Source organism: Hyperolius riggenbachi, chromosome 12 (assembly GCF_040937935.1).
Source record: "Hyperolius riggenbachi isolate aHypRig1 chromosome 12, aHypRig1.pri, whole genome shotgun sequence".
Taxonomy (NCBI): Eukaryota; Metazoa; Chordata; class Amphibia; order Anura; family Hyperoliidae; genus Hyperolius; species Hyperolius riggenbachi.
Window position 1 is genome coordinate 81,081,706 of NC_090657.1, and position 17,975 is coordinate 81,099,680.

Sequence of the window (17,975 nt, forward strand, 5' to 3'; positions counted from 1 at the left end):
TAATTAAGCAACGCTATACTAGTTCATTGTTCAAATGCCAACTCTGAAAAAACATACGTTTTTCATATCTCCACAGGTGCCTTCTTTCATCATCAGAAAACAATGTTAGATAAACAGGCTGTACGTTACATGAAACCTCTAAATTATCGCATTTGTATTAGTTAAATAACATAAAAACAGGGAACACCAAGAGCCCCAATAGTGTAATACGTACTGGATAAAGGTGGCAATAAATTTGTATTGCTAGATACTCACAAGTCAGGGTCACCAGCAGGCAACCACTGTAAAAGGCAGGTGGGGAGACTGTCCTGACCCCACTCAGGATTAAGTAGTCGCTCTCTGTAGACAGGAAAAAACCCTCCACCAACACAGAGGTGCCAAGCCTGATCTGGACCTTTAGCTGTGTGATACTCCTGTTGTTTAATGCCTGAGGAAGCGGGATCTTGCCCGTGAAACGCGTTGCAGTGAATCTTGGAGTATGTGAATAAATCGTTTTGGAATTTAATCAACGGCATTGAGTGAATTTTAGGTTGGTTGGTCCACCACCACCACCTGATTATTTTAAACTTTTTATTGCATGTTTATTGCATTTTATCCTGTTGGCGCCTCTGTACATTGATAAACCCTCCACCAAGGGTGGACTCGAAATTGTATATTATGAACAGAGGCGCCAAAAGTATAAAATTAGATTAAATGAGCTTAAAAACCAACTTAAATGGCAAAAATGAAGGAGGAAGTGGTGGTCTTACCTCCCTCAAGCAGACACGACAACGACTGCGATTCAGACAGTCAAACACATTTATTAGAAACTCAAAAACAATTGCTCCCGCTTCATCAGGCAATACAGGGAGGAGTATCAAGCGATCTGCACAAGGATTCAAGTTAAGCGCCTCTGTGAGGTGAGTTAAATAACATATTTATACAAACTCATACCAAAAATATGAAATTGGGACTGTATAGGTACAGAGAAGACAGGGACTTGAAGATTGTAGCATGCAGTCTTTTGTTACTTCAATTTACTACAGACACACTTCCGGAGTAATTAGTGATGATTGTAATTTGCTCATTACGATTATGGAAAATTTCACAAAAATTTTGCAATTACGGACACACATAATTACGATTTGGAGCTACAACTGATTTAGTGTAATCCATTCGTAAATTTGCGTAATTTTTGCGTACTTTTGCGCCCACTTTAGTGGTAAGAGCAAAGCCCCCATACATGCTGTCAAAACCAAAATTGCTACATATAAATATGTTAAGGAGAAGGGTGGGAAAGAGGCAAAAAAAATTCAAAAAGACCTTGTAGTTTGTGAGAAAAATGATTTTAAAAACACAAAGAAAACAAATCGCTTTTAAACTCAGAAAAATTACAGTTTAAAATGTTGGTGATGATAGCATATACGGAGCTAAAGTCAGCAAAATTGCGTGAAAATTAGAGATGGCTCAAACCTCCGATTTTTGGTTCGCGAACTTTCGCGTACCGCAATAGAGTTCAATGGGGAGGCGAACTTTGAAAACTAGAAACATTTATGCTGGCCACAGAAGAGATGGAAAAGATGTTTCAAGGGGTCTAACACCTGGAGGGGGGCATGGCGGAGTGGGATACACGCCAAATGTCCCGGGGAAAAATCTGGATTTGACGCAAAGCAGCGTTTTAAGGGCAGAAATCACATTGCATGCTAAATTGGAGGCCTAAAGTGCTTTAAAACATCTTGCATGTGTATACATCAATCAGGGAGTGTAATTAGAGTACTGCTTCACACTGACACACCAAACTCACTCTCTAAGCTCCACAAACAGCTGTTTGTGTAGTGGCGGCCGTGCTGGCCGTGCTGGACAGAGTGCAGGCGATAGCGGTTTTCAAGCCCATATGGTCGCCGGGCTGTGGTAGCTCAATGATAGAAGAACAGTGACTGTCCAGCTGATCGAATTTGGTCTGTCCACAATGAAGCAACGACCTTATTATCTTGGGTGTGCCACCCCCCCGAGACACTCATATAGCCGTCGGTCATTGCTTCATTGTGCCTTCATCGCGGCAAGGTAACGATCACGAAGGAGAATTGACACATGCACATGCCTTTTGTTTTGTTGTTGCAGCTGCAGTGCAGCTAGAAAAATTATTATAGCGGCTTTAAAAATTTAGGAATCCGCCTGGTTTCCTGGACCCTGTTGGTAGTGGCGGAGAAGGCAGTCAAGCGGCCTGCAGGCAGAGATGCTGTGTGCGGGGACTGACTTAGTCTTCTGCAATTGATTTGTCCCAATATAGCTAAATCCTACCCTCAATAAATTACAGCTTTTGCCTCTGATATTTAACATGAAAAGTAGGAAAATGTTTACACAGCTACTTAGACATTATTTGCACACTGTCATTTTAGAACACTTGGGTATCGATAGTATTCCTTTAAGGGGCCCATACACCTAACGATTTTCCAGCCGATATACGGCCGATTCGATCACAGTGATCGAATCGGCTGTGAAATCGCCGTGCACACTGCTGACAGAACGATCGATTCATCCGTGCGGAAGATTTTACTCGATCGCCGGCGGGTCGGGAGTGCGCCAATAGCGGCGTTCGAATGACCGACGACCGACGCAATACAGCGGGTATACATTACCTGTTCTGGCCGGCGCAAGTCCCCTGGTGTCTTCTTTCCGCGCTGGGTTCCGGACCGGCTGCAGCTACACAGAACTTCCTGTCCCGGCAGGAAGTTTAAACAGTAGAGCGCCCTCTACTGTTTAAACTTCCCCTGGACAGAAAGTTCAGTAGCTGAAGCAACGGTCTGGAGCCCAAAGCGGAGAAGAAGACAGCGGGGACCAGGGGACTCGTGCCGGCCGGAACAGATAATGTATGCAGGGGGGGGGGGGGGGGGGCAGCAGCGGCAGCTCCACAGATTGTGATCGGTTTCAGGCTGAAATCGATTCACAATCAGTTTGCAGTAAAGGTGGCCATACGATCCCTCTCTGATCTGATTCGATCAGAGAGGGATCTATCTGTTGGTCGAATCTGATGGCAAATCGACCAGTGTATGGCCACCTTTATTAGGCGACTTCTCTTCTCAGTGACAATGCCTCCGGCTGCGCTGAAGGTCCTTTCTGACAAGACACTTGAGACAGGGCAAGACAGAAGTTGGATGGCACATTGGAACAGCTCTGGCCACAGGTCAAGCCTGCGCACCCAGTAGTCCAAGGGTTCATCGCTGCTCACAGTGTGTATATCCACACTTAAGGCCAGGTAGTCGGCTACCTGCCTGTCCAGGCGTTGGTGGAGGGTGGATCCGAAAGTGCTAAGGCGGGGCGTTGGACTAAACAATGTCCGCATGTCCGACATCACCATGAGATCGCTATAGCGTCCTGTCCTTTGCATGCGCTCACGTAGGTAGGTGGGTGCACTGAACAACAGGTAGGTATATTCAATGATGGGTATTACAAATGTGCACCTGTCACACACACGTACCGTGAACAAGTGCAATGAGTGGTGGTATTAACAATGCGTGCGCTCACGTAGGTAGGTAGGTGCACTGAACAGTGAACAGGTGCAGTGATTGGGATGGGATTACAAATGTGCAGCTGCCTGTCACACACACAGGTAGTCACTGAATGTGCTGGGCCTGGCAGTGGCACAGTAGGAATTAAGGGACCAAAGGCCAGCTGCGACTGACTGACAGGGCTGTATATAATGCAAGTGGGCCACACACACACACACAAAAAAATAGATCACAAGAACAAGATTAGCACTCAAAAGAGCTGTTGAGGGGTGCTTTTTTAGAAATAAGAATCAGCAAGGAGCAAGCTAACAAGCCTACAAGAGCCTAACTAAGCTTTCCCTATAGTTCTCTCTACAGCAGCTCTCCCTTCTCTAATTACTGCAGGCACACGAGTGAGTCCAATGCCTGACACTGCCTGCCTTTTATAAGGGGGGGAGGGCCTCCAGGAGGGAGTGTAGCCTGATTGGCTACAATGTGCCTGTTGACTGTGATGTAGAGGGTCAAAGTTGACCCTAATGATGTAGTATAGGAGGTGGGTCGAACCGGCATAAAGTTTGCGTTCATTTGCGAATGCAAACCACCGAAGTTCGCGCGAATAAATTCGCGGTCGAACCGTTCGGGCCATCTCTAGTGAAAATTATGCAAAATAGCGAAATTACAGTTCCTGATTACGTTTACAAACGAAATGAATTATGTTTTTACCCAAAATTTAATATTACGATTTTGCGTAGTTATTGCAAATTACAAAACGAAATTACATTTACGTGAAATTTGTGCTCATCACTAAAAATAATGTACATATAAAAGGCTTAAGGTGAACCAGAGATGAATATAAACTAATGAGATAAACAATTGGATCTGTCCTTCTACTCCTAAAAATGACTCTTTGAGATATCTCAAGGTTTTATTTTATGTATAAACATTTACAAAGCAGATTTAATGTTTCATAGTCTCTGCTCAATTGCAGTGTCTCATTAGTCCCAGAGTGAAAATACATGAACTATTATAGCCTTTTTATCTTTTCTTCTCACAGTAAAAAAAAAAAACAGGTATCTGCTTAGGAAAGTGTTTTATAGCTGTAATTTGTTATCAGTGAGCCAACTGAGTCCTGACTGGAGAAAAAACTGTCGGTTCCATAGCTAATTATAAACTTTTTCAGACAGGGAAACAAGAAAAGGGGCACAGCATAAGTGTCTGTGTGCTTGTCACTGTACATACACATGTCTATCTCATTATGTCACATGTCATCTCTGCTACACTTCAATATTTATTGTTATGTAAGTAACAAAGTTGGGCATAGAAATCAAAGTTCTACTGCTTAATACTTCAAATACGCTTATTTTATTACCATTATCAAGACATATTTCATGTTGTTTTTATGCAGATCCTTCACCATATCTGGAAAATCTCCAAAACGCTTCTTATCATATGTGAAATGGCGAAATTCATCCATGTAGTCAATATCATTCCATACGACGTCCTATAAAATGTAGATCACAATATGCACTAATGTAAGAAATAGTAGCATTTTTTGTTTTATCTTAGCCAAATCAATTTAACAAGAAAGGAAGCCCTAAATAATGAAGTTGCGAACATAGAATTTTCTGTTCATGAACATCGAACGTGAACTTCCGCAAATGTTCGCGAACATGCGAACCACTATAGACTTCAATGGGCAGGTGAATTTTAAAGCCAACAAAGACTGTTTCTGGCACAAAAAAGATGGAAACGTTGTTTCGTTTCAAGGAGTCTAACACCTGGACTGTGGCATGCTGGAGGGGGATCCATGCCAAAAGTTCCACCAAAAATTACGGAGTTGACGCAGTCGTGTTTTAATCGCTAAAGGGCAAAAATCACATTACATTCCTACAAATAATGCACTTGAGTGGTAATCTGAGCCTGCAACTTAATGTGGCAACAAATAGTAGTAGTGTGCACAACTATGGGTGTCAGTGGGCTGTGGAGAGTCACACACAGAGAAATGCAATAGTACTGTAATAATACACTGAAAAATTATATACAAGAACACAGGCCTAGCTAATGCTTTCCCTACCTATCTGCAGCAAGTTTGACCCTGCTCTCACTAACAACAGCCAACAGAGAATGTATTCAATATGGCCAATACAACTGCTTTTTAATAGGGGGTGGGGGTTTCCAGTACAGGGTGCTAGCTGATTGGCTGCCATGTGTCTGCTGACTGTGGGGTAAGGGGTCAAGGTTTAGCTTAATGATGATGTATAGGGGCCGGGTCGAACACAACAAATGTTCGCAGTTTGCCGCGTACACAAATAGCCAAAATTTGCCGGGTTTTTTCTGCCAGCGAACTGTTCGGGCCATCTCTAGCTGTGAAGTATCCTGTTCATGTGAACACTACTGAGATCCAAGAAAGTACTCCCATGTAGGTAAAAGCAACCCATGGCCAATCAACTGTTTTGCACTCTATTTTCATGTGTTGTTATGGACCACCTACTGGATGGTATTATGGTTAAGGGCTCTGCCTCTGACACAGGAGACCAGGGTTCGAATCTCGGCTCTGCCTGTTCAGTAAGCCAGCACCTATTCAGTAGGAGACCTTGAGCAAGTTTCCCTAACACTGCTACTGCCTATAGAGCGTGCCCTAGTGGCTGGAGCTCTGGCACTTTGAGTCCGCCAGGAGAAAAGCGCAATATAAATGTTATTTGTCTTGTCTTGTCTACTCTTCAGAATGTAGAAAATGGCTCTTTTTTTGTTTTTTTTCTTCGTGAGATGCCCATTGAATTTCAAATAGCATCTTCAAGTTCAGAACAAAAACGGACCATGGCCAAAAGTATACTCACTCACAATCAATCACTGTACAAAATACAATAACAAGAAAACTTCAGAGGAAACCAGCCTCTGAAGAAGGTTTGAATTCCACAAAGCAAAGTACAAAATACAAAGTAAGGTCATACTGCTCTAACTAGGTTTTGAAAGGGAAAGCTGGAGGAGAGGAAATATGTTGACAAATCTTTTAATTTTTTTTTCCCGTCAGGGATCAGGACTCGATCCCTCTGGGCGACATCTCAGGCCAACCTGTACAGACAAGTGTCAGCTATGTAGCTGACAACACATTCTGTAGCCAGGCGGGGGAGGACGGACAACGTCCCGCGGCAGGTGGGGAAGTGTCACCAACAATGAGATCCACTAGTCTTGCAGGTTGAGGACTGCAGTACACAAGCCTTCCTTCAGACTTGTGTATGGGACTGAAGGAAAACATAGGCACAGAACAGATAAGTTGGCTCCCTTTATTACCTGGTATAAAAAGCAAACAAAACAAGCATCACAATGAGAACCCAGTCCAGAAAAACAATATTGCGTAAATAGTGCAAACAATGTCAAGTAACAATGATGATAATAATAATAGTTATAATAACAACAATAATGAAGGCCTTGCTGTTAAAAGAACAGTACTGAAATTGAAACATAAAGAGAAAAAATGCAAAGAGGAATAAAACCAAACTTATAATATAGTGAAGAGTACTTTGTTATACAAACCCGTAGATAGCCTACTAATCTCCTTTATCTCTCAGGGTTAGGCCGGGGTGACACTACACCATATAAATGGGAGTCCCATGTCTCAGGAAGAAACTCGATGCCCTACCATCAACCCAGGTAGACCAAGTGGAGACAAAGGAGGCCAAGCTGTTACCATCTAATTCCCCCAGTGAGCAAGTTCAAATTCATGAAGACTTTCTTCACCCTTCAGTAACAGCAACAATCTTCTTCTGAGCTAGAAGAAGAAGTATCGCCCTGCCCCCAGGGGGCCGGTCCAAGAAGAAGAAGGGGCAAGAAGAAGAAGTAGCGCCCTGCCCCTAGGGGCGGTCCTAGACTTGCCTCTGAGCTGGAGGGTGTCCACCGAGCTGGAGGGGTAGCAGGCAGGAAGGGGGTATTGGGCACAGCGGCGGGGAGGGGGGGTTGGACCCCCCCCTCTCTCCTGCGTCCCCCATCTGCGCTCCCCCTCTAGCTTAAGTTGAGCAGCAGCCGCCGCTATTAGTAAGAGGCAGTGGGCGGGGATGACTCACCTCTTCCGCGTTCCAGCGTGCGTTCCACTGTCGTCACTTCCTGCAATGCCGTCCACTTACAATACAGTGGGCGGCATTGCAGGAAGTGATGACAGTGGAACGCACGCTGGAACGCGGAAGAGGTGAGTCATCCCTGCCCCCTGCCTCTAACTAATAGCGGCGGCTGCTGCTCAACTTCAGCTAGAGGGGGAGCGCAGATGGGGGACCCAGGTGAGGGAGGGGGGTCCGACCCCCTCCCCGCCGCGAACTTAAGCTGGAGGGGGAGCGCACATGGGGGACCCAGGTGAGGGAGGGGGGTCAAACCCCCCTCCCCGCCGTTGTGCCCAATACCCCCTTCCTGCCCGCTACCCCCTTATGCGGCGTATGCTACGCCGCAGGTTGGCTAGTTAACTTAATTGTAAGATAGGAATAGTGGTGTAGCAATAGGGGATACAGAGGTTGCGACTGCACTGGGGCCCTTGGACCAGAGGGGCCCACTAGAGGCCCTCCTTCATCCATCTTATTAGCTTTTTATTTGTGCTACGCTGGTAATGAACAACTGTATATGTGCATTGCATAGTGGTAATCCTTAACAAACTTGTTCCTTACTCTGATTACCCCTTTTGGACACTGCAGCTGTCCTTTGTAGGTTTTGGGTCTCCATATCAATACAGTGGATTGGGCCCCATATAAAACTCCTTAGTCACACCACTGGGTAGATTGTTTTTTTCTTTTTTTTAATTATAGACCCAAGCATTTTTTACAAAATTTTTAAATCATTTTTTTTTATAATTGGGGAATCGGTCTATGGCCACCGTTACATGTATGTCCTCTCCTAGAGCAGCTGCATCTCCATAGAGGAGAGGAGAGTCTGTTGCTGCACTTCACTGCTGGGATTGTGTATTTTGGTGGTGGAGGTAATGCTTGCTGGCCCTCATCTTCCAAAACAAAACAACTTTTCCAGTAGTGCCTAGCATATAGACTCACAGCAGTACAGCAGAGGATGGCATGCTAACCATATATTTAGGTTTCATTATGAGGCTGGAAGCCAAATTATGCAATAATCTCCTAAAGCAGATGCTTTCAGCACGCGGTGGCGAGCGGCAAGCGTCTAAGCTGTGTATCGTCTTAGCAACAATGCTATGCTGTGCGCCCCGCGTAACGGTAATTCGGGACTTCGGTGGTTGCCAGACCCCGAATTACATTGGCTTCAGAGTTGCTCCTAAGGGGGAATAGTATTTAACGCCACCTTGAAGTTTAGCGGGAGCAGGGAGAGCCGTCATTCCTCTCACCCTGCGCCAAACTGCCCGGCGCCAAAATCAGATGTACTCATCATTTTCAAATATTATGCTCCATGCACAGAGGCTTAGCTATGGATGGACAAGGGGGAACACATGTCCCCGGGCGCAGCACTGTAAGGGGGCGCAGAGCAAGGCCACCGCATCCCCAAGTGAGTGAGAGGCAGCTCGCTGGCTGCCCGAAGTGCCCCTGCTTCTCTCCCTCCCTCTGCAGAGGGGTGCAGAAGTGTTAGCAGCAGCAGAACAAGGGGGGCACATCTGGCTAACTAAGGGGGGTACATCTGGCTATCTAAACGTGGGGAAGGTGGGCGCATCTGGCTATCTAAACAGCATTTTTACAATTGGCTCTACCCATAACCACTCCCACATTCTGATGCATGGCCATACACAATTTGTCCAGAAGGAGGGCGCAAAAACTGTCTTTGTCCCTGGGCGCTGAAAAGCCTAGCTAAGCCTCTCTCCATGCATATCATCACTCTCAAGGGAGTCAAATGTGCCTTTTTTATTTTTGGTATTCTCATCCCTATCAAACATTATTATTAATATTATTATTATTTATTGTATTTATAAAGCGCCAACATACATAAAACCTAAACATGCCCATCAATGGTACAAAATTTTCATCAGATGCGAACATTCGATAAAATAATTGGAAGGTCATTATCGATTGCTCACATAATCCAGACGATTATGGCACTTTCTCTCTTCTGATAGGATTACAAAATCCAACATTCCGATCAACAACACTTTTCTATTTCATTTAACCATAGCATCTTTTTCTCCACATGCTGCATGGTTTTCTGTACAACTCGATTGTAAAAATCTGACTGAAAGATTGAGTCTGAGGACAATATTGTACCATTAATAGGCTCCTTTATACAAAAATATGTCTAAAGTAAATGTAAAGTCCTCTTACCAGAGGTATACCGAGAGCCCTTGTTTTTTTTGCTGCTTCTAGAGTCATGGCAGAACTGTTATATCCCCAACGACTTAAGTGGAATCCCAAGGCCCAGTATGGTGGCATGAAGGGAAATCCTGTAACACCAAAAAAATGTCATATTTAGTGACAAATGAAAGATGGATGTAATTGTGGCCCTTTTTGGAATCCTTGCCTCATGTGTGGGAATACTTATTCCTCAACAAAGTTGTTAAACTTCTTGTTACAAGTGTGTTGAAAATCACAGATCACCATCTAACAAATTAACAGATGTTTTTGTCCAGGAGTTTTTTTATTCTCTAGACTTCTCCAGACAACTGGAGTAAAAAGTCTGGTATGTCACAGTAAAAAAATACAGCCATTTAGCCAATACAGCCAAACTGCAGTAATGTGACCACTCTTCCTCTTTCTCTTTGCTCCAGGCTACAGGGGGAAGTACTCACACCCTGACAGTCTGGACTACACCCCCTCTCATGAGGCTCAGATAGTGCTGTATCATTAGACCTGCATACGCGGATTAGGTCATTTGGGCATGGGGATTCTAATGCACGCCTGTTTTTTAATGATCGGTAATTGAGTGCCCCAGCTGTGAGTTGGGCTAGCTAAGGTTAGATATTAGGTCGAGGGGGTTAGTTTTAAATACTTGAAGGGGGCATTAGTGTTAGGTATTAGGTGGGGGGGGGGGTAGCAAACACTCTTACCAATGATTTCCTGATACTGTTTAATGACAGTTTTTGGTTCAGGACCCATGAAGACATACAGGTCCACAATGCCTCCTATGGTTCTCCAGGTCAAGGCAGGAGCTGGCTGGGTTACGACATCTGGAAATTGACAATAACAGAATATTTACTACTGTCCTTTTTTACGATCTAGAAAAACAAAGGAAACTTACATTTAATTTGGGTATTGATCTGATGAACAACATAAAGGGAAATACAATGTTAACTCAGTGCAGTTTCTAGGTTAAATTGCTCCCAGGGCGATCGTCAAAAAGTGACACCATTCCATACTATTCCACCCTCCTGCACTGCGCGCCAGACAGTTACTCTCCCGCCTCAAGAAACAGCCGGTGTTAAATAAATGACTTGGTTAAAGACAGAATATGAAAGAAACCGCTGCCTAGAAAGAGTTTCACTGTTTTATTGTAACAATGAGTGACTCCCACAGTCACACATTATATCGTAATACTTGCATACACGCTAGATTAAACTCCCCTGACGTGGCTGATAAGGACTGCTTCTGCGAAGATGTAGCATGAGTGCAAGCCCCTCTCTTCCCTCCCCTGATGTTCTTTACAACAGACTACAAAGTAGTCATTGGAGGTGGTAGGTCCATTGTTGCCTCCTCTTTTTATACCATTTTTAAATATTTTATGTAATTTTGGTGCCTCTGGTTAGCACAGTGTTTTAAACTAAAACTTGTGTGCTAACCAGAGGCACCAAAATTACATAAAACATTTAAAAATGGTCTACTCAGTGCAAGTAGAGGACACTTCTGTATTTCCGACTTGTACTTTTTAACCTGAGTGGGGTTAGGTTGGGGTTAGGTTGGTTCTCCCCACCTGCATGTTCACTGTGGTCACCTGGACAGGATACGGAGGGAAACAATGGACTGATTGTGACTTAAAGATCTATCATGCTGGTTCATTAAAGCAATCTCTGCGGACCTTAGGTAACACCTGTACTAACACTAGATTCTTGACCAAGATGGCCTTGGCTGGCCACCTTGGTCAACAACAGCCTAGAGCAGAGCAAAATCATCCACCCGGCAACCTAGTCAGGTGCTTGGGGTCAAGTGGGTGTCAAGGGACTCGCCAGCCACCTACTCTGAATTCTCTCCACTTCGGCTCACCAAAAGGACCACAAATCTACTATTTTGCCTAGGACCCCATTACACCTTAATCCATCTCTGCTCTACCAGGGATGGTCATGGTCAGCCAACTTCGCTACACTGGAACTACGTGTAGTTTTGTGCAATTACGCTTTGCCAAACTACGGCTTTGAAATCAAATATTCGCTTCGTATGCATTTCGTAGACTATGCGTTAAAATACGAAATTACGCGTAGTGTGAAGCGTAGTGTATGTGAATGCTTATGCCCATATGCGTAAAATTATCGGCATTAATTCCTCATTGAATGCTTATACCAGGAACTATTCTATGCGCACATTCCTCTTTCCAATGCGTAAATTTGTAAGCATACAATCGTATGTGGAAAAATAAACGCGAGTAACGCATTCGTAGTTCACTACGTAGTTCACTACGCAATACACATGTTAACTATGTGTAGTGTAGTGTTAAAACTTCACCTATGAACTACGATGCGTAGATGCGAACTATGATGCATAAATTCGCACTGGCTTAGTTTCTGCTCATCCCTGTGGTCTACCCTGTGTGCCAACCTTAAGGCCTGCATCCCAGCAAACCAGCTACGTTTATCGGACTGGATAAAACAAAAGATAGTCTGCTAGGGGCTAAAGTGTTTTTCAGTGTTCTAGCTCTCCTGAACACACATCTAGGCTTATTATTCAGGTTCTCTCTTAAAAAAGGGTCATTGAGTAGGAGTGGCCAATGTTTTTTTAGAACATTTTTAATCGCATAATGATTGTTTGCATATCTAGTTATAAATAGTGGTTGTGATGAGGGGTCTGTGGGTCTCCAATATGGCCGACGGCCTCTCCTTCCACCAATAGCCACACACAGTATGGCGGCATTTCCTCCCTGTCCTACAGGATGTGACGTTGGCTCATCCAGACCAGGAAGTGGGCAGACACATCTGCCACTATAAGCAAACTTCGGCGGCTCGTGCGCCTGTTATGGCGCCCAGGAATCTCGGACATCTGTCATAGGTAAGCCATCCTTCTAACCCCTTTTCACCCGTCGCTGAGCTTTATGCCCCGTCTCCTTCCGGATATCATTCATTCCTCTTATGCAGCGCAGATCTTAGATGGTACTCGCCCGTACCAAATTTACTGACACAGTCTAGATTATACTGCTTTTCCTCCCACAAACACATTATTCCTACCTCCTCCGGCCCCTAACGCAATTCAGGCACATATCATAGACACACACTTATATATGTGTGTGTATAAGGGTATATGTATTCACTCTCATATGGATACATTTTCTATTATATATTGCTTGTCAATTAGTGTGCCTTGTATATCTAATGTGTACATATGGTATGCCATATGTAACTTATGTACTAATACCACTTTGTCTGCCCTCTATATGTTCCATTATCACACTGCCCCTGCATGGTCTTATTGGCTTCAGCTTATTATAATACATTAGTTACTAACCGACTAAGGAATAACCTTATCCATAATTTACTCCCTAGCTTTTTTGTCATCCCTAATTTTTAATCTTTTTCTATTTTTAATATTAATGGTATATCCTACATGTGACCCGTTTTATGGTATTTTGAATTTTTCTGACTGTATAGTTTTAGGTCTATGTGGTCTTTGTTTTGTACTTCTTGGACAGCACACCTATCTTGCTTCAACGGCTGTGCCAGGTCTAGCCTGTATGGCTGATACAGACTTAATGCAAGCAAAAAACTAAAAATTTACATGTATAATCACTGCTGCGCTCCGCAGATATGTGCCTTCAAACCTGCAATGAAAACTTCACATAGGGTGATACCGTTCTATACCATTAAACAAGTCTCTAAATTTGCATGCAAGCTCCACCAGGGTGACACTTCACATCCGTGTATAGTGCTCTCATTCAGTGCTCATTCCGTGAAAATCCCCAACTGGTATATGCCAAAACGCTCACCAGATGCAGCCCACCTCAGATTGCAGGTGGAAGTTTCACTTTTGGCCCACTGCCAGTCAATAACATCACCTCAATTCGTCATAAATCTTCATTTAATTCCATAAAATCAGCTCCATAAAAAACATAAAACATAACATAGCGTAATCCTGTCACATAAACGTTCCGGGCGCATCTACAATTGCACTTACGCGTAAGTGCAATTGTAGATGCGCCCGGAACGTTTATGTGACAGGATTACGCTATGTTATGTTTTATGTTTTTTATGGAGCTGATTTTATGGAATTAAATGAAGATTTATGACGAATTGAGGTGATGTTATTGACTGGCAGTGGGCCAAAAGTGAAACTTCCACCTGCAATCTGAGGTGGGCTGCATCTGGTGAGCGTTTTGGCATATACCAGTTGGGGATTTTCACGGAATGAGCACTGAATGAGAGCACTATACACGGATGTGAAGTGTCACCCTGGTGGAGCTTGCATGCAAATTTAGAGACTTGTTTAATGGTATAGAACGGTATCACCCTATGTGAAGTTTTCATTGCAGGTTTGAAGGCACATATCTGCGGAGCGCAGCAGTGATTATACATGTAAATTTTCCTGAACTGGACTTTCTGCAGCGATCCCATATATTGGTGCAATTAGGTGTATTTGAACTGTGGCGCAGTATTTTAATTTTATTAAAAAACTAAAAATGACAAGCACTTGCCAATTCTTAAAAAACAGGGTATTTATTCACACACATATGTACAATGCGGCTTGCGTGATAATTATGCAACATTTTTTGACGCGACCAATGCGACGTCATGAAGATGACGTTTTGAATCGTGATTGGTAGACATGACGTTTTTTACACTCCCAGTTAACGGCTTTTCAAATTTGCCTATCCAGGTATGTGATTGGATGCTTTGGAGTTTGCTTCCAGTTCCCCATCAGGTCCACCTCTGTAGCGATTGGCTATAGCTTAGGGGGGAGGGGTATAAATAGAGTTTAGGCAGGCAATAGTGACATGCTTTCACTTGACAAAGAGCGGTTTATCCGTTCGAAACGGCGACAATCCGTTGTGATTGGAATTGGGCTGCAATGGAGGCGTAACCTATTCTGGAGGAAGTCATCATGCTACTGTTTGCAGCTAAGAGCTATATCTACTAACCAGAGCTATAGTTACATTCTGGGAGTCCAGATGTCATGGCTATTTTTTGTTCACTCTTTTTGTGAATAAATACCCTGCTTTTTAAGAATTGGCAAGTGCTGGTCATTTTTACTTTTTTGCTAGGTCTATGTGGTCTTAACATAATTTTTCACAAAATTGACAATTTAGAGGACACATATTATCCCAGTTGATTCCTCTGTATCAGAAGGTTGCCATATATTTTAACCCCCTCATGTTGTATATATGTCTCTATATTGTAACGTTTGCGGAATCGTCTCCGTGGTCAGCGCACCAGACGTGCGCTGACGCGGCGGATTTCTTCCACAAGCGTATAATTGAGGACACCCAGGCTAGGTGCTATGCACCCGCAGAGGGCAATTCCCACCGGCAGATGGTGCTGTGGAGTGCAGGCGAACACAGCCGCTGCACAGCCACAGATGCCAATTGGGAATTGTACAGATCCAGGACAAGGTACAATCAGGCAGGGCTGGATAGCCCACAGGGAACAGAGCAAAGGGACAGAACCAATGTGTGCCCACCAAACTAGTCACCACCCAGCAACGGCGCACACACAACGGCGGAAACGAAGTAGGAAACGCAATCGCAACAATAGCGATTGCCAATAGCGACACCAGACTGAGCAGGACAGAGCACCAGGGTAGCAAAGGCACAGCAAATAATACAAAGAGAAAGACAAGGAAAATAACAAACGCTAGCTGAACGCGAACACCGCACTCATTCGCAACAGTGCACGCGTTCGTGCGCGGTCTCCGCGTGTTACGCACAACAGAGACAAGCACGCCTAACTAACCAAGGACAGACAAACACGAAACAGAGAACGCGAGCGCTTGCTTAACAGTTACCTCACCGAGCCTACAGCAAGCGTTCGTATCAGACAAGACAGACAAACGTGAAACAGAAACTAGACAGAAAGGATCCACCGCTCTTCCGTCAGAGCAAGTGTGATCCAAGCAGAAACACAGATCAGAAAGATCCACAGCCGCTACCGCTAGCGGTTAGTGCGATCCAGGAAGACAGGTCAGAAGGATCCACAGCACCAGCTCAAGGCGAGTGCGATCCAGGTAGACAGAACAGAAGGATCCACAGCACTAGCGCAAGGCGAGTGCGATCCAGGGAAGACAGATCAGAAGGATCCACAGCACTAGCACAAGGCGAGTGCGATCCAGGCAGACAGAGTAGCAGAACAGAAGGATCCACAGCACTAGCGAAAGTGGCTAGCGCGATCCAGGTACAGAGTAGCAGAACAGAAGGATCCACAGCACTAGCGGAAAGTGGCTAGCGTGATCCAAGGAGACAGATCAGAAGAGATAGCTGGTAGCAACCGCTGCACCAGCTATACTCCAAGAACAGAGATCAGAACCATTTCCTGTCGACCACCGCTGGGACAGGACAATCGCAACAGAACAAACAAACAGATAAGCAATCCTAACTGCACTAAGGAAACCTGCCTAGTGCAGTTTTCCAGAAATTACTCTAAGATAACTTCAACAAGAAGTAGCATGGCTGACACTCTCTAGGAGTGTTTACTACAAACCCTGAAGGAATGACCAGCAAAGGACTGTGGGTAATCCCAACCTTTATACTGCCAGTCATCACAGGAGGCAGGTAGGGGATTTGCATAACGAATGTATGCAAATTCCTCAGCAGCAAGCTGCAATACTGACAGAAAGTCTCTCTTAAAGAGACCTGCAGAATGCAGACCTGAACAGTGGTCAAAAAGCTGCCTGTCTGCACAGGCAGCTGAGCAGATTCTCACAGTACCCCCTCTTCTAGGGTCGAATTCCAGACGACCCTCAAAACTGATATCTCCAACCAACTCTAACAGAAGACTCATGAAGGTCGGGACAGCCCGACAAGGTCCAATTCCGGAGTCAGTCCACCCGAAACCGACCTCATCGGAAACAGAAGCCACCGAAACATGCCCATCAGCACTACAAGTCTCAGCGTAACACCCATCAGGACTGTGGATCCCAGAGAAGAAGCCATCGACACCCTCCAGACAATACCCACCACCTTCCAAGGAGCGTCCGAAAATACCAAATCTGCCACAAAACCTGTTCGAAGTGTCTCTTTCAAAACAAAAGCCACTGTTGATCGTATTCAGGGTGCCAAGCAAAACTTCTCTCGGAATCTCCCAGAACGCCTTGAAGCTCCGCAGAGATTCCAAGAAGCCAGAACGCTCACCAGGCTCACATGGAGAGCTACCAAGCACCCCCATGGAACCTATGAAGGTTCCAGATTCAGAATTAGCAGGATACCCATCAAGATCAGGACTTTCAGGGACCACTTCTGGGCATGCAAGCAGGCAGGCTAAATCAGAACATGTCTCCACCGAGGAAGCATCTGAGTACGCTGGTAACCGAGGCACACTTGGGCTTTCTGGGTCACAGAGTACACTGGGGTACACCAGCACAGGAGAAACCTCAGGACATGTCGGGGAACTGCCAACCTCAGAGTCCGGCACGACAAGACCAAAACCAGTACCGGGCAGAGAATCATCATGAGTGGAGGTCACAGGTACTGGTCTTTCAAAAGAAGACTCGGACATAAATTCAGAATTTTCTGTGACTGTAATATCATCATTGACTACATATGAGTGAAGCTCCACCAGAGCTGCAAAGGTAGTGAGCACAACAGCAATGCCTACTGAAGTGGGCAACACCTCAGAAGGACTTGGGGGGCAGGAGACATCTCCTACAAGTTCTGCTCCCTTTGGGAGGAACTCGGAGACCTCCAGAACATCAAACAAGACCTCAGGAACATAATTTTCCAGGTTTTCTAAGAAGGATTCTGAACTATCCAAGTTACAGGGCAAAACTGGAACTTTATTTTGTGGACAGGGCAGATGTCCCAGGGAAGGTTCCACCATAAACTGAGACTGAATTTCATCATCATGAGGGGAATGTACAGGAATATTTCCTGGAACACACACTGACTCCCTAACTTCAATCTCACTGCACCCAGAATTCTGCGTAGCAGTCAAACTAGCTTGCAACTCCAAAACTGCAGAAAAACAGGTGAAAATAGCAGCAATACCTAGACGAGCCTCTAGGGACATTGCAGGAGATATTGTACAAGGCAATATTGACTCATCCAGAGTACAGGGTGGAGAGTCAGAACTTTCTTCAAAGCAAGAAAGGGGTTCCCAGATGTCAGTGTGATTGGACATCATATTGTTATTCATGGTACAGGGCAGGCTCAGAGAAACCTTCTCTGGACCCAGCAAAGATGCTTCAGAGTCAGATTCGTAAAACCAAAGTGCTATCTCACTCTCAGACTCGGCTA

The 17,975-nt window shown here is 44.7% G+C and overlaps 1 protein-coding gene across 2 annotated transcripts in view; it reads right to left on the reverse strand.

The window, feature by feature from the left end:
* Positions 1–17,975, reverse strand: part of LOC137540726 (lysosomal alpha-glucosidase-like) — a 74,369-nt gene that overhangs the window by 26,933 nt on the left and 29,461 nt on the right. For both annotated transcript variants that reach the window (XM_068261858.1, XM_068261859.1), the window contains exons 6-8: positions 10,444–10,563; positions 9,722–9,840; positions 4,837–4,968 (exon numbers count right to left, since the gene is read on the reverse strand). In XM_068261858.1, the coding sequence (XP_068117959.1) occupies positions 4,837–4,968; positions 9,722–9,840; positions 10,444–10,563 (371 nt within the window). The remainder of the gene's footprint in view (positions 1–4,836; positions 4,969–9,721; positions 9,841–10,443; positions 10,564–17,975) is intronic.